This window comes from Triticum aestivum, chromosome 1D (genome assembly GCF_018294505.1).
Source record: "Triticum aestivum cultivar Chinese Spring chromosome 1D, IWGSC CS RefSeq v2.1, whole genome shotgun sequence".
NCBI classification, from domain to species: Eukaryota; Viridiplantae; Streptophyta; class Magnoliopsida; order Poales; family Poaceae; genus Triticum; species Triticum aestivum.
Window position 1 is genome coordinate 481,375,735 of NC_057796.1, and position 14,275 is coordinate 481,390,009.

At 45.7% G+C, this 14,275-nt stretch overlaps 1 protein-coding gene across 1 annotated transcript; it reads right to left on the reverse strand.

Annotated features, from left to right (window-relative positions):
* On the reverse strand, window positions 1–5,241 carry LOC123161187 (uncharacterized). The gene is made up of 10 exons (XM_044579039.1): window positions 5,226–5,241; window positions 5,035–5,163; window positions 4,169–4,284; window positions 3,596–4,039; window positions 3,301–3,471; window positions 3,038–3,184; window positions 1,017–1,115; window positions 753–887; window positions 559–662; window positions 1–58 (listed from the first exon to the last, which is right to left on the reverse strand). Exons 1-10 carry the CDS (start codon window positions 5,239–5,241, stop codon window positions 1–3), a joined length of 1,419 nt encoding a protein of 472 aa, XP_044434974.1.
* Between the last annotated feature and the right edge of the window lie 9,034 nt (window positions 5,242–14,275).

Sequence of the window (14,275 nt, forward strand, 5' to 3'; positions counted from 1 at the left end):
TCATTGGGTGACTGAAAAGGTTGTATGCCACATCGATGCGGTATCGCGCCATGTCTTCCTGTAAAAAATGAATACAAAAAGTAAGCAAGTATGATAATAGTTATTCTTGTGTTGCATGAGTGGTGAATGCAAAAAGTTCACATCCATCCACCGCAAAAAATTGATATGGATGTAGCAAAATTATGATATGGATGAAGCAAAAGCAGAATGTAGTTGTAGCACACTAGACATATGGATGTAGCAAAAAAGCCTAGTAGGTACGAACTTAAACCACATATGAAGCAAAAACAACACATGGTATTCTTCTGTTGCATGAGTATTGAAAACAAAGAAAGTAGATTGTAACAAAATGACAAGACAAAAAATTAAAAATGTGTACCTGCTTGAACTCTCTCATTGACTTCCCATCATAGTTCTCCACATATTTGAGCCCAAAAAAGCCACAATCACATCTGTGAGATAAAAAAAGTTCTCCATCATACTTCCCATGAGTAGTTGAAAAAACAAAATGTTGAAATGGAACACATGATTGAAGCAAAATTCAAAAAGAAAACTCACAGGGTATCTTGCTTTGGGTAATCCTCTAGGTCAACACGGGCGAAGGATCCAACATTGACATTGAATTCGCTGCACTCTTGTGCGAGGGTTGCAAAGTTTGTGATCTAGCACCGAAAACACACACAAAAAGTTTCAAAAAAATAGAAGATGAATCAGAAGGGTAAAACAGAAAAAAATAGAGAGCATGAGCCTACCAGGTTATTGGCTTGCTTCTTCAAAGGAGATTGTTTTCCTTTTGAATGGATTGAGTCAAATACATTCCACTGCTTGTGAAGCAAGTTTGCGCAAACAACTATCCAATGGAGATCATGCACAATTGTGAAAAAGAGCTGAAAAAACAAAAGAAAGGCAAAAAGGTACTCAGAACATGTAAAAAATGCTACAGCCGCGTCGCATCATTGGATCATATTTGGAAGTATTTTGTGGTGTGGAACAAAAGAAAGCTTCGTGAAACTTACGAGGTCAAACTTTTGAACCTTGAACATTTTCATAGCCCTTTCAAGCTCAGCCACGAGTTTTGGTGGTTGAAAGGTTGATGGGTCTTGTTTTAGTAGGATCTACTTGAAAGATACAAGAAAATGGTTAGTGTGTGTTGCAACGAAAATGTGAAAGAAAGAAAGGAATGAAGCATTGCTTGTTTTTACAAAAACTTACCCCCGCGTGGACTGAGAAAATGTATTTCTTCAAATCCCTTTCTTTTGCTGAACGGGATGCGAGGTTGTTCATCTCGATACATAGGGACATAACCTCATCATTCATATCCCCGCGAGGCTTGAAGCATACAAGGAATTTCTTGTATCCAATGAAAAATCCACCTAGCTTGATGAAAGGTGTCCTGTTACCATAGATGCAACCGAATGAATCATTTGTTTCGAGCAGAAAAAATAAAAAATAGAAAGCAAAAAATAGATAGGGCTTAGGTAGCTCACACTTGTTCATTGGGTTGTGATTTCCTCAATGGTTTCCCATGCTTTACAAACTTCTCATACATTTCTGCAGCCTTATCGACCTTTTGCTTCTTTGCCTTGGTATTTTTTATGGCTGGAACTTTGCCATCCTCTTCTTCCTAGTGTTCTTGTAATGTGTGCTAGGGCCACTGCTTGCATCAGCAAAATGCTCTTCTGTAGCGACCATTTAGGAGCTGTAGCAAAAATGTGAAAAACTGATATGGAGAAAAACAAAAAGAAATGATGCAAGAGGAAGGAAGCATACTTGGGCTGTCATCATTGTCTGAAACAGGAAACACGGGGATGTTTGCATAGATGGGGCTGACTGTGCTATTCTTGATTGTAGGCTCATCCGTGGAATGCATCATCTCATAGTCTTCGGAGGCCTTTGGGAACAACTCACATGATGGCTCGTCGTCCCAAATGCCGGCTGTCGCACTCCTGGGTGCATCATAGAAGAGTGGGGGCTGTGAGGTGAGACATTGCCTTCCATCTCGAAACTCACTCTTTGTTGCTCACGAGTTTCCGCAGCCTCTGTTGCAACTTGTAGGTTCAATCCGGTGACTTCATCCTTGTTGATGCTAGGTGTTGTACCTTCAGCTTGAGCTTGAGCACCAATGCCGGCATTTGCAGCTTTAGCATCATTCTCTTCCCCGCGATATTCGTCCATGATAGGTGCTTCAAAGGAAAAGTTGGGCTCATTGATAGATGTGGTGGCGTCTCCAACATCACGAAGGAGAGCGGCCATCCGGTTGCACTGCAATCCCTTTAAACACTGTCCAAATTTGCCTACTACATCATCCACCTCCGCTGCAAAAATACCCTTGTGCTTGTCGTACAACATTTGAAACTGAGTTGGTACCTACAACAAGGCAAGTGTCCAACATTTTTAGTGACAAGTATATCCAAATTTTAAGAAGTATGGATGTAAAAAAAACACAAATGTGGGTGTAGCACATTAGAGGTATGGATGAAGCGAGAAACAAGTAGGTGTGCTGCTGTGTCACTATGTATCAAATAAACAGTGTGATTGTAGCAATTTACTGTCATGGATGAAACATAAAACACAAATGATCTATACCTCTAGGTAGCAAATTATTGATAGGGATGTAGCAAAATTATTATATGTTTGAAGCAAAAACAGAATGTAGTTGTAGCACACTAGACATATGAATGCAACAAAAAAAGCCTAGTAGGTATGAACTTAAACCACATATGAAGCAAAAACAGAACATGGTTGTAGCACATCAGAATGAGGGATGCAGCAAAAAAACACTTGCAACTGGGTATAGTAAATAATGCGAAGCCAAAGGCAAACAGGAAATGAATACAAAGAAAAAGATAGTGTACATGGGGAAAAAGTACCCTTAGATCTTGCATGCTAGGGAATGATTGCTGCAGCCAATCGTTGAGCGATGATGATAGGTGTGGTTCAGCATCAACATTTTGTTGAGCCTCGTTTGATTGAGAGTCCTTTGCTTGAATTTCAGCACCTTGAATTTGGCTTCCTTGGACACTAGTTCCTTGGCCACTAGGTGCATCAGCACCAACTCCCTGCCCACTGGCTGCTTCAGCACCAACTTCCTGTCCCACAAGTTGTGCTGCATAGGGGGTGTTGCACAAACTCCGGATCTAGGAAAACAAAACATGAGTGGCAGAAATAAGAACGCTGCCATAACCTAATTGGAAAAGAAAAGATTGCTACATGCAAATTCAGTGAGCAAAAAACAGGGGGGGGGGGTGTTAATACTCCATTGGCAAAGGAAAATACATAGGCGGGATGTAGCAAAATTACTTGGGTGTGTTTCCCGTAGAAAGGTTGGACAAGAGTGAGCTTGTTCTTGTCAACTTTATCCAACCACTCAAAATCCTTTTGACAAACAAAACGTATCCTCGGCACGGAATAATCAATAGCATGCTCATTTGGGAGGCCGGCCGGGATAACAACATGATCCATGTATATGATCTGCATGGAATGGAAAAGGACATTAGCCAACAAAAAACATAAATGCGAGCTATAGAAAATGTATAGAAGGTTTCATGCAACAAAGAAAAAAGATGGAGGTATTTCATAATGTTGCGTTGCATACCGCTAACATGGGAAGGCATGAAGCGATCTGAAACTCTTTTTCTGTGTTTGCTTGCATCCTTTTCTTCTCTTGAAAGACTCCAACCTCTTCCATCGCTCGTGCCAACAAGTGCTCATCCCAAGCGAATTCATGCACCAAAGACATATCTTCCAGGGAAGCAAGATACTCGAGATTCACCATATTGCCCGTGCCTGGGCACAAAACTGTTGCCAACGCAAGGAGTGCCCAAGTCCTATTTATCATAACCACGTCCTCCTCACTGCAACTAGTGAGCAACTTGACAACATGGGCGATTGGAGCCCTGTTCCCCTCCTTGTAGATGCTGCGAAGATCATGTTCATCACTCTTCTTTAGAAGCTTCACGGGTCTATCACCGGATGGCACGTTGAAAATCCTTTTCACCATAAGCTTGCTGAAGGTGATAGATTTGTTCTTGTGTTTGAACTCAGAGAGTATGTGATTCGTGTTCATCGCAACAAACTCAATGAGCTCATGGGGCACCTTGAAAGACCGGATGTCCAACAAGTCTCCAAACGGTCCCTCCCTTATGATTCTCTGTTTTTCCGGCGATACTTGCTTCCCAATCTCAGCCAGCCTTTTTGAGTTAAACCTTGACTTAAAGCCACATAGATTGTATTTCTTCTTAGCCTTCTTACTCCCCTCATTCTCACCAGAGGTGCCTGCAACATCTACAAAAAGGAAAAATGTATAAGCACACATAAAAAATATACATCATCAGTTGGAGTTGGACAGTGCTTAATTTAAGCTACTAACACCACTTCAAAACGCTACTAACACCACTGAAAAAAGCTACTAACGACAACAATGTTGCATTCTGAACTTATCACAGGCCACAACATTTTGCATCTAAAAATGTTACATATATGTTTCAAGTATTCATATACAAAAAAATCAAAAAAATCACCTCACTAAAACCAATGAAATAAAACACAGCCTTGTTCAACTGTATATGTTTCAAAAACTGGTGCATCAGTTAGCTCAAACATTGAAAAAATAGCAGTAGTGGCATCCTCATGTCACCAAAAACATACATAGAACAGGGAATGGGTCGGGGCACCATATATGTTTCAAAAAACTGGCATTAGGGATTCCGTAGCTACATCATATTTGTTACTTATATGAACTATCATAGTCGTTCGATCGAGTAGGCCAATCGAGTATGCAGGACACATGGACTGTGAACCAAGAGAAAAATAAGTTGGGGTGAATGGGCAGGAGAGCTGAATTCTGCTCTATGCAGTCATGCACGGGAAGCCCCTACCCCGACCCCTCCAGCGGCGGCGGCCGTTGTCACAACCTAACATATGTGCGAGAACAACAAATCCCGTAGTTCGTGGAACAAAAAAAATCCTAATCCCATCCCAAATCCCTAGCCACCAGAAGCCTAAAAATCAACCACCCCCGCCCCCTCCCACAACCCTGCGGGAGCACCACCCCGCCCGCTCCCTCGACCCGCGGGAACACCACCCCATCCCCGTCCGCGCCGGCGCCGGCGGCGGCCCGCGGGAACACAAACGGCTCGCCCCGCACCCTAACCCGCCCTAACCCTAAAGCCAATGGGGGAGGGGGAGACAACACAACGATAGGGGGAGGACGAGGGGAGAGTTACCATCCGGGGGCGCCATAGATCGCCGGACAATCGAGATCCGCCTTGGGCCGCCGCCGCCGCTCCTGATCTCCAGGCGCCAACAAGCCAGCCGCCCGCCGGTCGCCCTGCCTCCTCGCACCAAAATGACCCCCCGTGCGGTTGCAGCAAAAACACGGGAAGGGATAACCCGTGCACGTTTAAAAAAAAGGGTCTGATAACACGTGGCGCAAACGGTGTCCTTGGATTAAGAGATCCAACGCACGGAGCGCGACCGGCCTGAGCGTTCCGCCGGCGCCCCGGCCACAAACACTTCCCTTACCTAATTAGCCAAAAGCTTCCTGTCGGAAAGCCAACGTGTTTGGTTTGGCTGGATATTCTCAGTGGAAATCCATCAGTATATATAGTAACCTAAAGAGTATAGAGTAGAATGTTGTAAATCTCCACACTTGTATTGACTGCAATAGTTTCATGCGCCTAATTAAGTCTATCCCGAAGACAGGGGAGATATAATCAAATACATAAATATATATTAATGCAAAGATATGATTTCATGGTTGATCTAAACGAAACATTACTGTACTGCAATCGATGGGATCGCTGAGTGTGTTGTTCACAACACAAGGACTGACAGGTTGACACAAACGGACACAGGGTTTTCTGTGTGATGAACACACAGACAGACACAGGGGGAATTTGCGTCGCTGCCACAGCATAACGACTTTTTATTTAATTTTCAACAGAAACAAACAACACACATGCAGAAAGATCAACATCCGAGGAAGATAAACACACACTGACACACACGTAGAGAACCACTTACTACAAGGAAGGTAAACACACACTCTCAAGAAAATTAAGGGAAGCTCGGTAAACACACATTCGTCTGCCGTGCAGTAGTCGTAGGACAGGACAGCAAACCCAAACATGCAGAAAGACGGACACACCATGCGTCCATGATAATCAAGCGCGATGGAAGAAGGGCTAGCTTCTTGGTTACCTTCCTCTACTGGTGCTTCTTGACAACAATGAGCTCGAACGCCTTGAACACACCAGCAATGCTACTTATCGCAGCAAAAAACGTCGCGATCTTGGTAAAGTATAGGTGAAAGAACCTGTACACCGCGATCCAAAGCCAATTGCCGAGCTTGTACTCCTCAATGCTTTCCAGGATACTCACATAGCGTTCGCCCGAGGGCAGGAGCTTGCCAAGGCTGGTGAACAAGTCGAGCGTCTCCCGGTCGGTGAGTTCTCCTTGTACGAGATGCATAGCTCGCAGCTGGTGCACGTCGTCCTCCCGGTGCATGAGCATGGCGAGGATACCGACGTAGGAGCAAACCACAGTATTGTTGTCGACAAAAGATATGCCTGTGCATACCTCCAAAGCCGCCATGTTGACGAGGCAGGTGACGGATACATTGCCCAGTAACAGCGGTGGCAGGACGAGCTTGCGGCCGGGCAAGAGGCTTCTCTTGTTGATGCGCATGTCCGCGAACATGTTTCCGTCGCTCACCTTGAGCTTGATGCCGATTTCTTCGAGCCCGATGGCGTTAAAAGATACAGAGATCTGGTTTGGAGTATTGACGAGCATGTCCACTTGCCGTGTCATGTCTCCTTTCATGTGGAACCGGAGGAGAGCAAGGAGATGAGCCGGCCTGTAGTCACCGAGCTCAAAGCCTTGTTCCACCCCGAGACCCCTGCGAGCATGGAAAACACTTGCCAACCGAACAATGAATCTTGTCACGGGCACGTGGCCCGTAAGATTGATGAGACTGCTGAGCACAAGCCAGGGGAGCTGGTTCTCTAGTAGCATGATGTCATTATTGATGACAGAGCGCTTGGAGTAGAAGAGGTGTGCCAGCGACGGTGGCCCTGTGTTATTAAGCATACGCACTCTAATATACTGCAGCAGGAAGCAAGCATCGTGGAAAAGCATATCTGCAAATTCAATGTCTCCCATTGGCGGTGGCGGATTATTGCCATGTTGGGCTGCGGCAGGCGGTGCCTGCTGCTGCTGCTCCTGCGCCGGCGCCTGCTGGTGCGCGTCTCCTGCAGGCAGTGCCTGATGGTGCTGCTCCTGCGCCGGGGGCGGCACCTGCTGGTCCGCGGCCGGCGCGTCACCTGCGGCTGGTGCCGGCGGGATGATGCCGTAGCCGTACAGGAGGCGGGCGGTGCCCGCCACGTGGAGGACCGCTGCGTATAGCTCTTCTCGCGTGGGCTCCACTTGGTTGACGAAGTGGTCGGTAGCCAGGCGCTTCACCTGCTCCATCCCCTGGAGGTGGGGTAAGTGGCGGTGGTAAGGACCGATGGCTACCAACATCGGTTCGATGTACCGGGTGCCCAGAGCCCTTAGCCCTGCCGGGAACTTGTAGATCCTCGATATCCTCAGGTTGTAGTCACCCTCAAAACCAAAAGCCGGTGCTGCTTGGTCTTGATTCATGGCCACTGCAGTTGAACCAGCTGCAATTTGGTTTAGCTAGTGGTTTGGTGTTGCCATCCAAATCGACTGTGCACCCTTTTATACTAGCAGTAGCAGCCAGGGCGCATGTGCGTGGGCAACTACTAAATACTATCTGTGTAAGTACTTTCACAAATAAAAATGGCGTACGCGCTGGCAACGACTTACTATATCCACTGTTTCTATAATTACAACCAGAAAATCTTAGTATAAATGATAATTACCCATATGCTGACGCTCAGATTCTCTCTCTCTCTCTGAATATAGAGTAAATTGCAAAAAAACACCACAATTGGGGATCCTAAATCAAAAAACCATCACCATTCATTTTTTTATAAAAAACCACTAACATTGTGCTGACAGTTTTCAGAAAACACTGATTGACTGATTAAAGCGGTTTGAGTGGAAACCTGTCGCCTGGGTCCCGCTGTATGTGATGACATGGCAATAGGAAAACGCAAGAAGAAGAAGACGTTAAGCCACCCAGTCAACCTCTCCTCTTCCTCTGAGTGGTGTTGGCATTTCGCCGAACACCTAGCAGGCACACGCCACAGGTGCTACTCCGTTGCTGCTGCAGTCGCCGGCGAACGGTGGCAGGCAGTCAGGCACACACATCTATGCCTAGGGCTGCAGGGCTCGCGCTCGGCGACCTAACCGCCTCCAAGAACACCCGCGCACTGGCCAACGACGAACTTGGACAACATTGCAGCCCACCGAAGAACGACAAGCTCGGACGGCTCCGGGAATGCGACGGCAGAGGCGCGCACCAAATCCTCGGCCTCTCTAATGCCAGGCGACGGCAGAGGCGTGCACCAAATCCACTGGAGCGTGCTCCTCGCGCGCACGCCCGAAGCTCCAGGCTCGCGCTCACCGCCACCGTCGTCACCGCCACGGCCAACTGACATCCCCGGGCAAGCCACATTGTCCAGAAGCTCCGCCATGCCACGCTCGACCTCGCGGTCAAAGTAATCGTGCCGGGAAGCCCTCAAGATGACCCCTAGGTCCTCTCTTCCCCGACCACGGCCGTCAGCCGCCGCGCCCGATCTCCGGCCATGTGATTCAGGTGAGCCACAGCCGTCTGCGGAAGGATGAATCCGACATGTGCGGCCCTTGGAGCTTGGCAGGACGATGCCGGAGAGGCACGGAGCGAGGGCGGCGATGCACGGACCTCCACCGCAACCCGCGGCTGCTGCTGGACTCAACACCTTCGACTGGTTCGTATGGAAGACGCACTGGAGGGCCGCAGGCGGCGGAGGAGGCTGCTGTCCTAGACAGTGGCGGCGACGGCGTCCGTCGCCTCCCCGGAACGCGTCGACGGGAGCACGGCCCTGTCATTTAGCCCGAGGAGGAAGAAGGGGTGAGAGCGTGGACAAGAGTATGACGGGTGGGCCCTTGACAGCGGAGAAAAACGGTGTCAGCTTTCACATGCCATGTCATCACTTACAGCGGGACCCACCAGTCAGTTTTCGCATCAATCGTTGCTTACCGTGCATTTAGTGTTTTCTGAAAACTGTCAGCACAATACTGATGATTTTTAAAAAATAAAACGAATGGTGGTGGTTTTCTGAATTAAGGTCCTCAATTGTGGTGGTTTTTTGCAATTTACTCCTGAATATAACATCCAATCAATCCCAAAAATCCAATAAAGTGACGCCATTGCCTTCTATACTAGTAGAAATTTGTACAAAAGCAAAATATATGTGACAACAGATTACATGAGTGAATATAATTACGAAGCAAAATCCCGCCGTTTACTGGCCAACATGGCGCGCTAGCTAGGAAGTCGACCATGATGAGAAAAGCAAAACAACCTAAGCCGGCGAGTGGATCAACTCACCCTCAAAGCATGTCCTATTACGCAGCTTCTACATGGCCTAGCATATAGCTCTGCAAGGCCTACAATTTGAACGTTGCAATTAACAAAGATATTTAGCGTGAGAAAAAGCAAATACACTATAGTTTCATCACACAAAGAAAGGACACAATATAGCCACTTAGGGTTTGCCGAACAATGCCTTTTCACCATACCGTCCTCAGAAGCAAATCAACAATAGATAAAACCCTAAGTGATTCCCAGGCTCCCTGCTCTTCTTCTCCTTCACCAAACCACCACGGCTAGCTCTCCACGCCATACCATTCCCACCAGCCGGTGAGTTCTCCATAATCTCAACAGGTTTCAGTTTCCTTAATTTTCGCAAAGTTTTCTTGTTTTGCCCGGCGACGCTACTGCCTGCTTAGCAACTTCCTTAATCCCAAACGTGAAAAATACTTTCAACTAAGTATGGTTTTGGAGGCTTAAAATACCTTGTGTCCATGATGCTACATGCATGCATATAGAGCCTCAAAAGCTGTTCATGGCGCTGTTTCCTCCCGATGCGTTGGCACTGGATACCACTGCCTGAGAAGCAGATTGCCTAATAATCTAATCCAAAGCTGGAAACGCAAACATGATCTAGTCTGCAAAGTTTAGGCTAGCACATTATTAGCCTGAGCAACTTCGCAGCCACTTGTCATGGTATCCCAGCGTGCTAGTGTGCAGCTTTTTTCAGTTGTCCTTTCGAAATAAGAAAGACCCATAAAGCCGTATACTCCAGTCTGGTGCGCTCGTCCAGCAGGCGTCACGGGATCTAGATTTAAAGCATCAATTTACTGAGTAAAACCTAAAGATTCCGCACGTATAGTACTCTTGGTTGCTCGTCCTTACGCTGTCTGACAATAACGAATGCCAGTGACAGTATGGCATACAATTACGTCTAGCACGACATGATGACATGCTCTAGAAGTGATTTCCGATGGAAAATGCCTAATTTCTGGTAATTATGCTGCTAGATTTTTTGTCTTTCTGTTGGTTTTTGGTGGTGAAACAATCTACCAGTGGTAAAACACTGGAGATGTTTTTAATGCATTGGAGATGTTTTTCTCTAGGGGGTAATCAGTGCACTGTATCCAATATATCTAATGACGTTAAATAGGTGTTTAGATATAGCAATTTTAGTGCACTACTCCTAATTTTAGTGTTGTATGTGAAACAACCTAATTTAATGTCTTTTGTGAGAGAAAAGTTATGAAATGTCTTGGATCTGATGCTAAGACTTATAAGATATGGCTGCTTTCTTTTCCTCATTAAATAGGTACTCCCTCCATATCAAAATATAAGACGTTTTTGACATTGTCATAGTGTCAAACAACCCCCACATTTTTTGATGAGTGGGGGTTTCTTTTGGTGGGCCAGGGCGGTCAAAAGCGGGCGTGGCAGCGGTCCGGACTATCGTAAAGCTCTTCACGTTTGTCTTCAGATTGCGGGAGAAAACGCGTCCAGACCGCGCCATCGACCGATACAGGCCCGCCTTGGATTAGTCCGGACAGCGTGATCCGAAAGGAGGTTTGCAGATCGGAGATGCCCTTATATGACAAGGTTCAAGTTTCCATGGTTATAACAAACTCTTGTAATCTCAACCCCGTAACTCTATCTCTCTCCTGTAGGCGAATCCTACCTCCACACACCAAATCCTAGTGATCGGCTCAACCGTGTACGCAACGATAGGGGTTGTTCTTGCCTCAGATAAATGCTTCACGTGGCTCCTCTACAGAGGAGTAGGACCGCTTTTAACCATACACTTTTTAATATGATCTCTATCTATGGCGTGTATATTGGTGCACTTCAAACAAAGAAACGCCGTTGTATTCCGGTGTGTAATCTTGCAAGGGCCACGGAGGATGTTAACTGTGCTCTCAACTTGCTGGCCTCATACGTGATGGTAACCTCTCTTTTTTTTTTAATACGTGATGGTGACCTCTTTGCAGTGAAGCAAGCACTCCATCCAGACCTGAAGGGACACGCATAGCCTGACTGGAATGAAATGTAGCTCAACTTTCTGCATTATCGTTCTGTCGCTGATGAAGTTGTTATCATTATTTGTTCTTGGTCCGTAATCCATATGGAAGTAAAACTTGGGCAAACTCTTTACTGCTTCGCATCTGCAGACCTCATGGTTGCTTTGAACGGGGACTAGGCTTTCATCCCTTCTATCCAAAACGAAAAAGAATAGAGCCCCAATATATTGACGTAAAGGTTACAAAGTGATTTTCGCTTTTCAAATGCCAAGGCCAGACCAGCTCATCGTCCTCATTAGAAAAGTACAAGCTATGTTCATATAGTGAGCGACATCATCATCGTCTGCAGTGCACCACCATCGGATGGCCCATTCCTAGCTAGAAAAACACCGCGAGAGAGCGTGCGTCCACACTGGAGCATGGGCCTTGTCGGAAATCGGAGCTGGCAGGGCGGCGTTGCTATCTTCCACGCAGTTTCATCCATCTCCCGTTTGTTAGATTATTTATACATGTGTGTTAGATTATACTCCCTCTGTAAAGCAATATAAGAGTGTTTTTAGACCACTACTATTTCTTTACACAGGGAGTACTAAATGACCAAAGCGATTACTATTAGCTAGGCAAGTTCGTACCCAGCTCGATCAACACGCCCAAATGCAGGTACGTACATACGCAGGAATTTAGTAGAGGACGTAACGAAGAATCTTGCTTTATAAAGCGACATTGGCCCATCGAGGTGATTATGGGGCGAGCTGGTAGGTCAGTGATCAACACGCGCAAATGCGTGGAGTGGAGGCATAATGTATGGATTTAGTACGATGTAATCCAGAGCGGTCAGGGCTTTATCAGGGCGTACAAAGGTTTTGAAGCACATGACTTGTTTCCTTTTCCCGTGCCGGAAAGCAGGGGGACTGTCGATCAGCTTATCTTTCTCATGCCGTCATGCGCATCTTCACACATCTTTCTCCCGCGCACGTCACACACCTTTCTCATGCGCACATCAGCGTCGCCCTTGGCAGAGAAGGGTAGAAGGCCGCCGAGGCGTTCAAAGCATCATCTACATCCACAGCCGCAGGTTGCATATTTGGACTCTCAAACGACCACGGACGCGCCCGCGGACAGTGACCGAACGGGTCTCAAAATTTATCGTTTGCAACTACATACTCTATTTTCAATACATGCAGCGTCATGTACGATGACCATTCCATCCGTCTTGGGCCAGCTAGGCTGTAGATGCTCTCACGACCGGGGCCCGGCGACGTGCAACTATTATGACGGAGTGGCTCACGTTGCCGCCCGCTCACAGGGACCGTCATTGGACTTGGGTAAAGTATCGGTTTAACTCTTCTTTTCTTTGCCCATTAGCGTTGATCGCTCCATCAGCCACTTCTCTCTAGAGCTGCAAACAGAGCCGAGTTCGAGCCAGTTGGACTTAACTCAGCCCAACTTATACTAAAATTCGAGTCAACTTAAATTGAGTGATGCTTAAGGTCAAGCTGTAGAAAGTAGCTCGTGCTCGGCTTATTTCGAGCTAGTTTCGGGCTAGATGAGACAATAAAAAAAATATAATCTAAAACGATTATTGTAACTAGATAAGACACAAAAAACGACACAATAAAAAATACTACTTTGAATCTACAAGGAAAAACGTTTCCAAAGTGGCACGTGAAAGATCAAAAATTGAGTCGACCAGCTCACACGCCTTGAGCTTTTTTTTGCAGCCCTACTTCTCTCACTCGCTCCCTAGGTGCTTCTTCTCGCTGATCAGTAAAAAAAACAGCTACTAGTTCAGAAAAAAAGCGACTTCTTGTTTTTCACATATTATAAAAAATCATACATTGAAAAAATGTTCAAGGTTTCCCATTTGTTTTCGAATATATTTTTTAAAAATCACAGTTTTAGTTCATGAATTTGAATAAAGATTCATAGATTCAAAAACATGTTTATTAATTGGAAAAAATGTTAATGGATTTACATAAGTTTAGGGATATAATTTTTTTCATGAAATTAAAGATAATTCACAAAACTTGAAAACAGAAAATTAAAAAATATTCACGAAGTTGAAAAAAGTTCACATATTTGAAAAAGTTAGAAAATGAAAAAGGAGCGAAAAATGTAAGTAAAAAAGGGGAATAGTAAAACAAAACATAATGAAAACAAGTAAACAAGAAAGAAAAAAAGAAACCAACAGAAAGCTTCTAGAACCTTTCGAAAACTTGGCTTTGGACAGTCATATTTGCTTCACTCGCTCGCTCCTGTGTTCTAGGTAGGTGTAAGGGCATCTCTAGCAGATCCCGCAAACTGGGCCATCTGCTAAAATAACGTGGGTTTGCGGGATCTATCCCGTATCCCCGGCCCGAGCAGATCCGTCAAATCAGGCCGAGCAAATAGGTTGAGAAGCAGCCAGCTAGAGAGAAAAAACGGTTATAAACATGCCTTGTGAATAATTAACATTGAATACTAGCATGAGTAGGATATAAACACCATGAACATAAATATCATGGAGGCTATGTTGGGTTTAGCTACACGCGTGAACATGTGCCAAGTCAAGCCACTCGAAACATTCAGAGGAGCATACCATATTGATGACCCACAAGTATAGAGGATCTATCGTAGTCCTTTCGATAAGTAAGAGTGTCGAACCCAACGAGGAGCAGAAGGAAATGATAAGCGGTTTTCAGCAAGGTATTCTCTGCAAGCACTGAAATTATAGGTAACAAATAGTTTTGTGATAAGATAATTTGTAACGAGCAACAAGTAACAAAAGTAAATAAAGTGCAGC